The following is a 15,441-nucleotide window of genomic DNA, read 5'->3' as shown; positions in this document are numbered from 1 at the left end:
TTCTGAAAACTACTGGGGAAGAGGAGAGGAGCTGCAGGAGAGAGTCCTTGGGGAACTGCAAGTAGCTAGGGATAAACGTTTTCATAGCATAGCTCTAGGTAGAGCCTTATAAACCTCTGCCTAACACACTGTTTGTGTTTTCTGCCTACTTGACGTTTTGAAACTGACAGCTGAACAAATGACCCATTTCAAATAAGCTGAACCTAACTATGCTGATGCTTTGTATCAGATCCTGGTGCATGAACTGGTTTTGTGGAACAGTGTTCATAAGCGTTGTGGGGTTTTGTCTGTTTTTTCAAATGAGATTTTTCTTTCCTTTCTTATAACTTCTTGTAAGTCCTATAACTTCTGCTTTTTCTTTTTAAACTCTTATTTTGGTGTAGACGTTTTACTTTTTGCTCCTTCTCACAGAGCCTAATTTACTGAGTGGTACTGCTCACAGTGTGAACAAAAGAGGTGTAAAGAGGCGAGATCTTGACATTGAGGAGCTCAGAGAAATCCTGTCTCCGCTTTTACCTTTTGTCCGCATTGAGCACATCTTACCCATGAGCAGCGAAGTACTGAGTGATGCAGTAAGTCAATCTTCTCATACAAATGTTATTTCCAGGATCTTTATACTTGAAATTCTACGAAAGTTCAGGATGGCGGGTTCTTTGAGAACTAGTTCCTAAGATGTCATCACTCAGAGTAATAGATAACATGACTCTTTCTGCTTAAATTTTCTGTACTTTGACTCTTTCAGAAGAATTCATATAAAAAAAAAAAAAGTCTAGAGATTCCATGTAAGAGACACAATTGTTGCAAATTTTTCCTATACACAGTGGTTTTGTTTATTCAATCAAGCATTAAACCTTTTTTTTTTTTTCCTGATTCTTCAAGATGAAGAGAGGCCTGATTAGTACACCTCCTTCAGACATGCTACCAACATCGGAAGGTGGAAAGTCTAATGCCTGGCTGCGGCAAAAAAATGCTGGAATATATGTGAGGCCAAGACTGTTCTCACCGTATGTAGAGGAGGCTAAGGTAATAATCATTAATAACATTTGGCCGTTGCTAAACTGGAATCATCAGGGGGTTCTGTAAACAGGGAAAATTTTTGGTGTGTTTTGTCTCTCTTTGCATGTACTGGCCTAAAATACTAACATTTTCAATTTAACAAGACTCACAAGATTGATCATCAGGCTCAAGTCTCTAGAACTGGTCAGAAAAATTTCAACAAAATTTTTTTTGTCGAAATTGAAATGTTTGCGAGACAGATCTTGATGAAATTCCACCGGAAACAAAGCAGCGTTCTGAGGGAAACCTCCCTGGTTTCCAGCCAGTTTGCCGGCCCAGCTCCTCGGCAGCCCACCTGGCAGGCGGATGGCAAGGTGAGAGCCTGAGAGTCCCAGTTTGCAGCTAGTCAGCAACCTTGGTGCCAGGTCTTTCAGGCTCCGCAGCTCTCACTAGAGCTGGGTGGAGAACTACCATTCCACTGGGCAGAGGACTTTGATTCAGACAAAACCAAGTACCAGAATATAATCAAAATTCTTTTGATCCTCTGCAAAATGGAATAAATATCTTGTGTCCCCTTTTAGAAAAGTCCCTTCTGTCCCACTCCAGCCGTAGTCGTCCTTCCCTATTTAAGGTCTTGCATGAGGACAGTAAAACTGAAGATCCTATAGAACCTCTGATATTGAGGAAGATCAGTGACAGGGTGGAGATGGTTCCTGTGCGGGGCAGGAACACGCCAAGTTCTACCTGACAGAATGGGCCCCTCATAGACCACTAGCTAATGTCACAACTTAAGGCAGCTATGATTTAGGGCAAGAGCTGATCAATCCCAGCAGCATAGTTGACTGCAGAACAGAAGGCTTAGGTTGAGGGTGTGTTCATCCATTTCACCTACGAACTCTAAACACTGTTCTGGTGAATACAGCGTTTTTGGCCCTATGCTTAAGAAAATACTTAGGGGTGTGAGTTGTCATTGATTATTCTCTTTGAGGGGAGTGGAGAACAAACTTTTTTGAATTTTGAGCACAAAGAGTAGAAAGGCAGGTGGCACTAAAGAAACAAAGGAAGACTAGCTGATTAAACTGTATTTTTGTACCTTGGATTGTTAAACTAACAAAAATGTGTTAAAGAATACATAATGAAAGCTATGACTCTTTTAGTACTCACTGTACAGTATAGAAGTGCTTTAGCAGTACTCTTAAGGCAAAAAGTGAATTCTTAAAATTGATTTTTCTGTCAGAAATCCTAGTTGGTTTTAGTTATGTTTTGCTGTTATTGTTTTTAAAGAGATCATTAACTGTTTAACTTTAGTAAATATGAGAATCATCCCTCTTCTATTTGGTGAATACTACTATTCATAGTTTGATTGTGAAGTGCAGGAATTGCTTATGAGTGAGTGATTTCAGTTAACTTTTACTCCTTTGTTAGCTTCCCATTTCTTCAAACAACTCAGTTTAGCATTAAATGAGACCTTTAACCAGGAGTATGCATAACCCCTTTCTATCAGTTAGGACATGTGAGGGAAGCACGTTTCACTTGCAAGCTATTATGTTTAACTCGATTTGCCAGAGTTTGAAATATAGGTAACAGTTTGAAGCAGAATCCAGAGGGTCTGGCTTTGGGATGGTTGCTTCCAATCTGGCAGTTACAGAATAAATAAGCAGTCTTCCCAACCCTTTTTCATCCGAATGCTATTTGCCCTGAAATTTGGTATGACTGGAAAATGGAATAGAAAATGCTGTGCAAAAGCCAAATACTGTTTGGGAGCTGAAGGACTTACGGATTAGGTACTGTTAGACTTGTGGCCTTGGGACTGCATTTGCAGCAGCTCCTGGTGAGTGTGCCTGTGCAATGCCTTCACGAGGGCTCTGATGGCTGTCGTTGCAGTCAGTGTTGGATGAGATGATGGTGGAACAAACCGATCTCGTTCGTTTGCGGATGGTCCGAATGTCCAATGTGCCAGACACCCTTTACATGGTAAACAACGCGGTGCCACAGTGCTGTCATATGATTACCCACCAGCAAGTTAGCACTAACCAGTCCAGTCCTCCATCAGTTATAGCCAATGAAATCCCAGGTAAGGCTGCTAGAGCATCGGTAACACTGTTTGCTGTTATGTGAGCCTTTTGGGGTTTTGGGGCGGAGAGGGAGTGAGTTATTGAACGCTGATATCTTCAGAGAAGAATGTTTCCCATTTTGGGCTTCTTGCGCTCACCCACTTGAATTATCTTTTGGTTTGGTCTACCTTGAAGAGAGAAACTATATTCAGATGGCATAGTAAAAAGTTAGAGAGTAAGCTGGAGCAGGAGGAGGTGTTGAATTTTAACCTGCTTTAGTTAAGCAATTTGAAAGACCTGGAACTGATAACGCTTACCCTAGAATATCTGCTGGAGCTTGGATCTCTGCTCTCGGCGACTTTTTCAGGTATCCACCACAAGTTCTCTATGATGGGTAAAATCCAAAAGGTTGTAAAAAGGGGAAAATATTGATTTATTTAAAAACAAAACAAAATCTGGAGGAGGAGCAATAACTTTAGGGCAGTCGGCTTAACTCAGTTTTCTGGAAAAACATCGAAGTAGGCAGTTAAAACGCATTTGTTGTCAGTTTGACAAATCTGTGTTAGCATTAATGTCAAACCGTCTTAATGCCTTATTTGGCAGAGTAATTATTTGTCAGTGACCTGAAGGAGACATGGCCTCTCTTGACTTCAGGACAGTTGGTATTTGACATTCTCCATAAGCAAGCTAGGGAAATATGGTCATGAAACTCCTGTAATACTTTGCTGCATTTATGCATTCAATCTTTCTGTGTCAAATGGAAGGATTATCAGACGGGATTGCTGGAGTATCTACCTCTTATTTGTTCATGAATGCCTTGTGTGGTAGCATACTGAATACAGTGGCAAAATTTGCAGCTGGTAAGTTGGGAGCGTCGGTGGATGTTTTGGTGGATAGGATGAGATGTCTAAGTGACCAATGGAAACTGGAATCCAATAAACTGGGAAAAACTTAGTCTGCTATCGTATTTGCAAGGTCACCAGAAGTGAACACACAAAGTGTAGTAGAACAAGCACATAAAAGAATCCCTGTAAAATTCTGAGTTCTTTCAACCATTAATAGCTCGGTGATAGCTCGGTGTAAAGAAGATTTGAAACACTGTTTAGAAAATGTAGCCTAGTGTTTATCCAGAAAGGTTTTGATCTACTTGATCAGTTTCTGTTGTTGAAGAGACTTGATGAAACCTAAAAGGAGTTTCTGAAGACTCTTCTGTAACTTGATAAAAGTATTTGTTTAGAAACTTGCACTGCTGAGACAGCACAGCTGCATTACAGCATTCAGATATTTTCTCCTTTATAGAAAAGCATAAATACACTCACGACCACTTGAATTTAAATATTTCATCAAAAGATGTGACTTTACACTTGTAATGCTTTGCTAGACTCTAGTTTCCAGAGATTGGCAAAGGAGCAGGTTCCAAAGGTCTCCAGTGTTTTGCAAAAGTTCTCACCTTCTGTGAATTTGGCTCGAGTGGAAATCAGTGAGGCATCTTGACCCATTTGAAAATCTCCTGCAAATTGATTCTGTTTAATGCATAGGAATTATTGCCAGCCCTTTTGATTTCAGCGTGGGAATGAGCTGTGAGCTCAGCCAGTAGTTGGTCCATAGGCATTTTGTGCTGATAGTGGCTTGTTTTGCTTAATTAATTTGATTATGCCAAAGAATTGATTTCCCCCCCCCCCCCCCCCCCACTTCCCAAAGCTAAGAAGGTTAGATGGGACCAAATCAGTTTGTGGAGAATTGGGCATATACCAAACCCTTAATAATGCGGGAATCCATCTGTGAAACAAAGACAGCAGACAGGAACTGTTGGAGGGGAAGCTAGTTAACATCTTCTCAGCGCCCCTCAGGCTGGACTCTCAGAGCAGGAGGTTCTTTGCAGCATTCGTTCTCTCTCTGTGCCTTGTGTTTTTTCTCACTCGTTCTCCATAGACTGCGTTTACATGAATGTTATTGCCAACATGTCTTGGTGTTCTTCTTGCAACAGTAATGCAAAATGACATGAAGCTCCACTGAAATGTTTTCTGCTTTGATGTTAGATTCTGCAGGTAATTAGGCTTCCTTAGGTGTTTTCAAGTTGCAGTTTGAGCTGGAAATCCTGCAACTGATTGGAGAGAATTGTACTTTTCATGCACATAGTGCCACTACTATTTGTTTCACTTGAATAATACTTTAAAAAGGGATTGAACAGATTACACTCTTGCATAATAAATTTCTGATTTTTATGCCCAGTAATTTGGAGAGCTGATTTGAATTTCTCTAAAATCCTCTTTTTTCAGTGTTAGTAAAATGTTGAGTGTATCTAAATACGATTGCTAAACCAGAACTTTTCAGAACATTTGAAGTATATATTGGGTAAACTTATTTCTAAGCCTTGAGGATTGGCTAGAAGTATGGTTTTTTCCTTTTTTTTTTTTGGGGGGGGGGGCAGACAGGGGTTTCATGTACACAGTGCAAACTATTTTCTTTTCTCCTAGTACCTTTATTTTTCATGCACCAGTGTATAAACTTTTTGTGAAATTGGAAACAGTTGTAGTCACATGGTGTTGGGTTTTCTCCTTCTGTGTAATGCAAATGTGTTTTCACACTGTTCTTGCTGTCTGATCCATTTAATTTTTGAGCCTTCATTACGGACATCTGGTCATGGTGATACATAACCCTTGTGAAGGTGGTAATAGATCAGATGCCAGGATTTATGTATTCAGAGATCTGGGTTTGACTTCTCATGCTATGCACGTTTTCCTGAGGACAGAAAGACCACAATAAAATATAATTCATCATCAGGCGGCAGCAAAAAGTTGCATGAGAAAGTCGTGCAAGAGGATAAATACCCCAAATTACATATGATTTCCTTTTGGAAGGATTTTTGTAATGATTTCACTATGACTGAAAAAAATTAATTTTAACAGGTTTATGTTGGCTTACGTTTTGTGTAAATCTTTTATTTTTTTAGAATGCTCTCTCTGTAGTTATATACTGTTATTATGGTCTTGCGATTATGGAATTGTACCAGAAGTGTGAAGCGTAGGCCAAAAAAATCAATGAATTCTTGGCCTGCCGTATTCATGAGGGAACATTTAGTTATTTAATATATCCTGTTCCACATCCCACCTCAAATCATGAAATTCTTGTATCATGAGGAGTTTACAAAGAAGGCTGTATTTGTGGTTCACTTTAGCTGAAGCTGGTATATGTCTTTGCCGTTTGTATGATGCATGTATTATGCCGTGTGCCTTATCCCATAATGATGCTCCAAGGCATTAGGCATATATGTGTAAGTCAAAGTGTTCTTGGCAAAATGCTTCTTAAGGACAAGTTTAAGCAGCCTGATGTATGTGGGGTTTTTTTTGTTTTGTTTTTTCTCCCTTCAGAAATAAGGCTAACCATTCTGGCAGCACTCTGTCTTATAGTTCAAAAAGTAATATCTGCTATTCCTCCTTCCCCCTCCTCCTCCAGTTCCCAATCTCCTTGTTGTAAAAGAGATGATCAAACGACTGCAGGAGCTCCGTCATACTGAGCAGGTGCAAAGAGCGTATGCTCTCAATTGTGGAGAAGGTGCCACAGTCAGTTACGAGATTCAGATTCGCGTGTTGCGAGAATTTGGACTTTCTGATGCTGCTGCTGAACTTCTGCAGGTATGAAAAAAATGCTTGTATAAGACAGCAGGTATTTGATTCTGGCTCTAGTCTGATTACACATGCATGTACAGAACACTGATGCTTTGAAAAGCGTTCATAAGTTTAGGCTGACAGTCTGTTACATCTGACTTAAATGACTTATAAACACGTAATTCCAAAGTATGAATACTGTTCTCACAAGTTGTTGCCATTCAAGGTGCTCTTGCTGTCCCAGTTTTTGGGTATGAGATTAATCTCTATTTTAAATCTGAGATTCAAAGTTGTTTTTTGTTGTTTTGTTTTTTGTTTTGTTTTTTGAATAGACTAAAACACTAGTTGTAGGACAAGCAGGTCTGATTCCACAAGGAAGCACCAGTAGAAGTTGGCTTGTTTTTTAACTGAAGGCTTTTAAAAGCTATCTTTCTGGGAGTTAAAGGATGCCTAGTCCTTCCTTTGCTGGAACCAGGTGATGAATGTTGCAAAACCAGTTTGTCTTTGTTTATGATTTAGTCTCAGCCAAGTATTGGCTGTTCACAAATGTTTAGAGAGTACTTCTTGTGCGGTAACTATAGCATGCCAACAAGGGCATTAACACGAGTGAGTTGTTGCTCCTTACTTTGAGGTTCAAAATTTGCTACCTCGATCTTTTTAAAAACTTAAGTCATTAAGACCTGAAGAAATAGCTGTGTAGAAGGAAAGGTGTACGGTTTTTCCTTTTTTAACTGACTGCTCACATAAATGGTAAATAATCAGAGTGAACAATTCAAACGATTAAAAAACTACAAATTCCTTCTCAAAGAGGCTATTTGTAATAGTCGAAGCATACCTAGAATTCTAGCTTGTGATTCCCTCTTGAATCAAAGAGGAGAAAAACACCTAATTGATACAGTAGATCTGGATAAGGTACACATCTGGACTGGGAAACTGATAGTCGCAGTGTTTAGCAAAAACATTTGGTGGGCAACTTTATTGCATAATGAATCTGCCTCTTGTCTTATTTTCAAATCTCTTACTCCATGGCAGCTGTAAAGTAGCATAGGAGACTTACCTGGATAATTTGTTGCTTTGTTTGTTTACTTTTTTTTTTTTTCCTACTTGCAGAATCCTCACAAATTCTTTCCTGACGAGCGATTTGGGGATGAAAGCCCGCTCCTAACAATGAGACAGTCTGGACGATGTCGTGTTAACAGCACTCCCACTGCAGAAACCATGTTTACAGAACTGGACTCTTTTGTGGCCTTTCATCCACCATTGCCCCCTCCTCCACCTCCATACCACCCACCAGCAACTCCTATTCATAACCAGTTCAAAGTGGGCTGGAAACAAAGGGTGCCAAGTCAACATCCATCCCGTTCCTTTTCTTACCCTTGTAACCATTCACTGTTCCACTCCCGGACAGCTCCCAAAGCTGCACCACCTGTCTATTTGCCCGGTGTTAAAGCAGCACCTCCTGATTGCACTAACACTACAGGTCTGGGAAGACAAACAGTGGCCGCAGCAGCTGCAGTCATGGCAGCTGAGAAGCAAGTAGTGAGTACTTTCGTTTTCTCCCCTTCAGCCCTTTCCTGGCTATTCAAAGCAACTTTTTGAGAGGACCTGAAGTAAATTCTCATGATGAAGTAACTTGGCTTAGTAAGAGAGATGAGAGCATCTCAGCATTGCAGGAGAATTTTCTATCAGAATTGAAGGGGGAAAATGACGACTTGACCATCGGCCTTCTGTATGCCTAAGGCATGGCCTGATGGCTGGGAAACTGACTGTTCCTGAGGCAGGAGACTTTTGGAGGGGGAAAATGGGACTTGTTGAGCTTCTGAAATAGCATAGTTTGCTCCACATTAAAACAAAGCATAACTTCAGTAGTGCACTGCATGCTGTCATTCACAGGTGGAAATCTTGTTGATATTTTGGCTATTCAGAAATCACCACTCCAGAAGTAAATAGATTTGTATAGGGAGAGCCGGCTGAGAATGTGAAAGCCTGATGGCTGTGAAGCAGCTTTTAAAATGATAAGGCAAGCAGAAGTCGGTAGTTGCCTATATGAAGGAGTGCTCGTTCTGGATTAGTATTTAAAGGTGATCATTGTAGTTGCTGAACTGATGTAATGAAAACAGTAAATGATAGGAGATGCTAAGCAAAGGTAGGGCTTTATATTTAGCATTTCATGTACTTTACAATGAATTTGACCATTCATTTCTGCAGTGAAACCACTGTTTCTACGGTTCTGTCATACTGAGAGCTTGCTGTTCAGAGGCTGCAGTTCTGAATGGAAATGTGGATATACTTTTTTTTTCTTCTTTAGAAGTTGTCCTAAATAATCGCACTCCTTTCTATATTTTAAGTAAGAATATTTTAACTTCAAATCAGTTATTTCCAGTTGTTTATTCAAGGGTCTATTTAGTAGCATAAGTCTCCGTTTTTCTTGGTCAAAACCGACTTCATTAAGGAAACAATGTAATGATCCTTCTGCAAGAGCTGACATAACTTTGAGCGGGTTCATCTATTGATTTTTTTTTTTTGTGCATAATTTTCTTTCACGTTAGAAGTGTCTATATTGAATAGAATGTTTCTATTAAAAATGCAAGAATCATAACCTTAACGCGGGTGATATTCTTGTTCTGTGCTCTTTACACAACTTGCGAGGTACTAGTAATTAACAACAATTAGCAAAACTGCTTTTATTAGGCACAGTAAGTACAAGTAGAAGTTTTAACTCTTCTGGAAGACTGATATGCCTGTCTTTGCAGGATTGCTTGCAAGGATATGGAAGGAGAAGAATGCAGTGCTACAACTTCCACGCACTTTGTGGATCTTGTCAGCACTCTAACTAGTGCCCCCCCCCCCCAAAGTCCTTAGGCTTTTGTGTTCCTACGCACGTTGGCGTGCATGCAATTAATATGCTTTAAAATAGGAAATGTTAGCAGAGGTGTTACATCTGTAGCGAGGAAACAAATGCTTCCTGGCTCCCCTGCGTTGAAATTCTTGGTTATAGTATTACATTTCTGTTATGTTCTGCACTGAGTAACTTGTTTAGTTTAATAATTGCAAGTGGCTTAAAGCAGGTTTACATTTTGACAGTTTAACAGTACATTGTAATGCACTTTACTGCATATTAAATATATTTAGGAAGCAACTGTTACTGTAGCACAACCATTTCCTGAAGGATTAAAGAAGCCTTAGGCTAACACTAAGGGGGAGGATGGAGAATACAGTCATTTAAGCATCGCAGGGAGCTTGTGGTCTAAGGTTAGTCTAGGCAAAGGTAGATTAAGAAAATGTCATTCTGAATTATAGAAAGTACCCTACGTGTGGCTTGTGTTTGGTTTCTGCTTTATTTCCGTGGTCTCACTTCTTTTTTCTTTCCCAGGGTACTCAGCCCCTGCTAAATGAACTGATGCCAGATATTGCAATGGGTGTGTCAGCAATGTCTCTAAAAGACAGAAGATTGCCAGAACTCACTGTTGACACAGAATTAAGCCAGACAGTCACAGAGGTAGGATCGGGTCCACCACAGCACATTTCATGTATTCAGAGCAGGCACTTGCCCACTTCTCGAAAGAAACATGCAATAGAGCAGAAAATAGATGCTCGAGAAAATCAGCAGGAATATCCTGACTTCTATGACTTCTCTAATGCTGCATGCAGACCTTCTACTCCAGTACCTAACAGACACAGTCCTTCACCTTCACAAGGCATGTATTTTGGCCCAGATCTGTATAGCCACAATAAGGCATCACCAAGTGGCTTAAAGTCAGCTTACCTACCTACCCAGATATCTCCTAAAAAGCAAGAGGATTCTAGGAGGGAATACCTGCTCTCCCAAGAAGGGCATCAGCATAGACAAAAGACTGAGCCAATACACCTCGATGTCTTAGAACAACCTCCCCAGCGACTGGACTTGGCATTGGCTACCCAGGAAAATGCTGGTAACGGCCCAGTTCACATCAGGGGAAGAACAAAAATGGAAACTGACTTAACCTATGGCCTAACCTCTAATAGACCTTCACACTCTGCATATGCCTCTGAAATGCAAGAAGAGAGACCCGGTAGGAGACTGGCAGACGATGAGCCATTAGAACATGGAATACAGAGAAATGCAGATTTGGAAAGGGAAGATGGAGTAAACAGAGGAAGGAGGTCTCCAAGCAAACCAGACTTCCTGTATAAAAAATCTGCCCTATGAAAGCAACCTCTAATATTTCTCCGTGCCTAAGAGTTGTAAACATACCATTCTTTAACTTTTGGCCTGAGTTTTGTCAGACAAATTCATTCATGCCAGCAGATAAACTCAGCTTTGCTCATTTCTTCTTGTATATACGTTGTGTTATTAGAGACAGCATGCTATCAGTTTATTTTTAATGCTACTTCTGTTTTTTGGTTTGGTTTTTTTGAGCAAATTTTAAGCCTTTAAGGAGAAAAAAAAAAAAAAAAAAAGCTGGCACCTTTTTCTACAACCTGGTAGCCTTTTGCACCTGTACATCTATTTTAGTGTATTAGTTTTGTACTAATATGTTAAACTTTGTTGTTGCATTTAAAGGACTGTATTTTCATACTTTTGCATTTTCCCTCTCACCTGCCAATTCCCCGTGTGCATTGGGTTGCACATTATGAAATGTATTTTCTTATGAGATAGTAACAATGTGTTTATTTTTTAATTATAGAAATTCCAAAGAACAGCACATTAAAATAGTATATTTTTAGTTAGATCGGTTTTTTGTTCAGATCTCAAATGTCTTGGTTTGTATCACTACAGCAAGAATCAGGTCTAATAATGTTTTGTTTGAAAAGTCCTGGCAGGTGATCTTATAGCAGGCCCACTCGTGAGAATTGTATTTTGGCTTTTAAGAGCAAAGAGGGATATTTAGGAGTCCAGATTGCAGTGACATTCACTGGGATCTGACCACCTAATTCTGTACGCTTTGTGGCTCAGCTGTGACCAGGGAGAATTCCACGATCACCAGGAAGCACTTACTAGCCAGACTAGAATAATTGATAATTGATTCTAGCCAGACTAGAATAATTTTGCCCATGCAGAAATAAATCTAGAAATACTGTAAAAGTCATAGTAATAACTTGTTCTTCCAGCTACCTTTATGTGAGGGTGAGTGAAGACCAGAGCTGAGGATTCATGTTAAATCCTAGAGTGTGAGGAAGATAAGGCATAGTATCTTATGCTGTTGCCTGTGCTATAACTGTCCAATTGAGTTGCCTCTCCAACAGAGGTGCTGAGGTGACTGCTCATTGCCTTGCTTTGTCTTGCCTATGATTTTTTTAAAAAAAAAAAAAGGGCTTCACTCTTAGTGATGTCATTCAGTGTTCCTTATCTAATTTGAAATGTTGCTGACTTCATAATTGCAACTGTGTTGTGAACAAAATCAAAGTGAAGAGTAACTGCTTTAGCACCATTAAATGTGTGAAGCTTTAGCACTCTTAAATTACACTTCCATTTCCCTGACCTTGCTTTCTTAAAGCACAGAAATAGGAGACTTATTGATTAGGATGAAATGGAGAGAATGGTAGTGATTTGGGCTGATTCCCTCTCCTTGACTTGAAGTTAAACAATACAGCTGGTATAGTAGTTACAGATATTCATTGCATCCCTCTTAATGCTTACTGTGCAATTCCTCCCTATTCTAAGTGTAACGAAGTTGTGGTGGTGATGCCACTGCAGTGTAGTCACTACTGGTAAAGGCCTGTTTGGGTTTTTTTTAAAGGCAGTTTCTGTAATGAAGAGCTTTCCCTGAAGTTGAAAACTGTAATCCCAGGTGTGATCTAAGGATTCCTTTAGGGTTGATTTGGGTTGATTCCTGCAGTTCAAAATGCTTAATACTATTTAAATAGAAATCTTGTTGCAGCATTACTTTCATTTTTAGCTGATGGCAGGGTTTTTTTTACCCCTTCTCTTTCATTAAAATATGCAAGACCTGACACGTGCAACACGTTTTCCTGAAATACTTAATACTGAATTTTCGATCTACCAAGTAGCTTCTGGATAGATGAAAATATGGGTTTGTAAACCAATAAATTGTAATATCTGCTGCATACACAGATACAGGCCTCCTGCTTCTATGAAAGCCCTGCAGGCGCTCCTTTTAAGGTATGATATAGGATTGGAGGAGAAACTTAACTGAACTGCACAGGTGATGTAAGTGTTCTGTGGGTGAGGGGAGATGTTTGTGGGTTCCCCCCCCCCCCCATCAGCCTTTGTTTTGTTTTTTAACCACAGTCAAGACACTTAGTGGTCCTGGCCTCATGACCAGTATACGTTATTTCCTCAGAACTGCAGTGTAAAACCTTTTTTTTAGATAATCAAGAGAACATCAGTAGGGGATAAAGCTACTGCAGGTTAGGGACTGAGGTTCATTGGACATATTCTGAAAATTTGAGCACAGTGCTGTCGTACCGTGTAACTCTAACCAAACACTTTGGTTTCAAGCTCATGTGTACTAGAAACAATTAAATTAACACTCATGTTGCAAGACTGAAACTCACTGCGCTTGCATCATTAGTCTGTTAAAGTAGCTGAATCACTTAAGTCATAGCTGTCCTGAGAATACTTACTATTCTGAGTAATTTATTTTTCCCTAAAATTGATAGATCTACTTTCAGAGGAGACTATTTTTAGTTACCATTATATTTAGGTGTGGCACTGTGTGCCTTGAGAGAGATGGGGCTGAAATCTATAGGTGGGGTTGGTAACTCTTAGCTTGAAATTTGTGGAGGTGTGGCTGATAATGAAGACTGAGAAGTTTTGAGGTTACAGTGTGAGTGGAATCATGAAATGGTGTGGCTTTGCAAATAAGCTGGTGAGAGATGCTTTAGGGCGGAAGGGGAAATATGTCTGCTTTTTAGAATACATAATTGCTTCTGAGTTCTTGGAAGCTGAGCAGTATTAAAAGGAAACTAGTGTTTAAAAATAAATGCAGAAAGAAAAGACAAGTCCTCTTGGGGCCATAAGACAATCAGGCCACTTGGACAATCTACACTTTCAGTTCTTTTTTTGAGTTGGGAAAAAGATAGCAGCTGACTTTAAGTGGAAGAGAAACATTTGTCAAATTAATGGAATTGTATTTTTATATTTCAGAATAGGATTTCCTACCTAGTTGGATGGGGGTGAGGGGAGAGACCATCTTTATCCTTCTTAATAGAATTATTAAGCTAGTGTTCTTACATCTCACTCCCAAAAAGTAGATACAGTGGGACAGTATTGTCTCAGCTTTCTAACACACAAAACAAATAACCATTATACCTACTGCTCTTTATTGTTCTCCATTTACTGATATTGATCAGTGCAGAAGACCCTTGTTTATGTGAAGCACTTTCTGATTAGGCTGGAAATTAATATCTCCTTTTCCTCCTATAAATTTGACAAGAGAAAAACATTGCTGACTGTATTTTGTTTGATGCTAGAGGTATGAACATTAAGCTTTCTGGGATGAGGAAGATCACTGTTTCATCTTTTATTAAAGAGAATTCAGACTCTCAATTAGTAAGCACCATGCAGAAACGTTCTAATTCTTCCTCCTTCTTACCCCTCCCTCTTCCCCTAATATATGGATGAATAACCTAATTCCTGGAAAAACATTCTTCCTTTGAAATGTTCTGTTGTTCCATAGAGTTGCTGTAGTTGTGTGTTAATAACTGCTGTGTTCTCTGGCAGTTGGCAGTTTCGTGTGTGGTGGTTTGTGTTTTTTTTTTTTTTTTTTTTCCCCCTGTTCTTAAGCAGTTTCACTTCTGAAAATTAAGAGACTGGCGCTTCTTACTTGTAAGCCTTGGTTGTGGTCTTGGAATGTCCCAAATGTGTTTGTCTTACAGGTTTCTTTTTTCCAAGTGTTTTGGAAGAGTACACATGCTGTTTGAGGGACCGCTGTTTCTTCTAATGACTATAAGCTTATATGGTGGAGTGGTGCTGAGTTCTGCTGAATGCAGGGAACAGCTGAGAGATAAAATTGTAAAATCATATTTGCAGTCTCTGTAACTATTTGTACTTTCAGAAGGTAGCCTTGCCTTCTGCAACGTTACATTTTTGTTTCTTGTCCTCGTGCTGTTACTGGTATAAAGTCAAGTGCCTTCAATGCTAAAGGCTCAGAAAACTTTCTTAAACTGATTTCATGTCCTATGCAAGTGTTTTTCTACAACCTGCATAACCAGTACTTTGTAAAACTTGTTTACGCTTCAATTGTACATAGTGTTTTTTAAAAAAAAAAATAGTATTTTTATTTAGGTACCTCCAGACTTGAATTCTAGTCTTGTGTGATGCATTGTAAAACAATACATTTCTCTTTTGAGTACCATTACAATTGTAAAAAGGTTTTCACTGGTTCTATTTTTCTACTGTTGCTGAGAAGCATGTAACACTGACTTTATCCTACGTATAGTTGGCATTTCAAATAAATGGCTTGTATAGAATGTGCATGTGTGACTTCTTTGATTTAACTGTTATCAGCGGGCTGCTAAATTAGTGCTGACTTATTGGCAGAACAGGATGTGTCATGATTACTCTGAACCCTTCTGTCTGACTGATTCTGTGCAGAGGAAAGGAGTATTTTAATTCAAACTTTAAAGTGCCCTGTAAGGGTAAAAAGATGAGGTTTATCACTTCTTCTGGGGGGAAAAAAAGTCCGCAGCAATACTTTGAACATCAAGACATCAGTGAACATCAGTGTAAAAATAGTAAGGCATAATTAGTGGCACTGTTCAGGCAACTTATTAAAAATAAAAGTGCTACACTGAAGTACATACTGTTTAGTGAGTTCTTTGGTCTGGAGCTTAACTGA

At 39.4% G+C, this 15,441-nt stretch overlaps 1 protein-coding gene across 6 annotated transcripts in view; it reads left to right on the top strand.

Moving 5' to 3' along the window:
- Positions 1-15,073, top strand: part of BTBD7 (BTB domain containing 7) — a 56,322-nt gene extending 41,249 nt beyond the window's left edge. For 2 of the 6 annotated variants that reach the window (XM_068946879.1, XM_068946880.1), the window contains exons 6-12: positions 412-572; positions 880-1,023; positions 1,257-1,370; positions 2,881-3,070; positions 6,507-6,685; positions 7,769-8,197; positions 10,032-15,073. In XM_068946879.1, the coding sequence (XP_068802980.1) occupies positions 412-572; positions 880-1,023; positions 1,257-1,370; positions 2,881-3,070; positions 6,507-6,685; positions 7,769-8,197; positions 10,032-10,847 (2,033 nt within the window). In that variant the 3' untranslated portion in view covers positions 10,848-15,073. Of the gene's footprint in view, positions 1-411; positions 573-879; positions 1,024-1,160; positions 1,371-2,880; positions 3,071-6,506; positions 6,686-7,768; positions 8,198-10,031 lie in introns of all 6 variants that reach the window. The other 4 variants (XM_068946878.1, XM_068946877.1, XM_068946881.1 and 1 more) reach the window with 2 other exon arrangements.
- The last annotated feature ends 368 nt before the right edge of the window (positions 15,074-15,441 follow it).

Source organism: Struthio camelus, chromosome 5 (genome assembly GCF_040807025.1).
Source record: "Struthio camelus isolate bStrCam1 chromosome 5, bStrCam1.hap1, whole genome shotgun sequence".
Taxonomy (NCBI): Eukaryota; Metazoa; Chordata; class Aves; order Struthioniformes; family Struthionidae; genus Struthio; species Struthio camelus.
The sequence above is the reverse complement of the archived record's forward strand: the minus strand, read 5'-3'. Positions and strand labels throughout refer to the sequence as shown.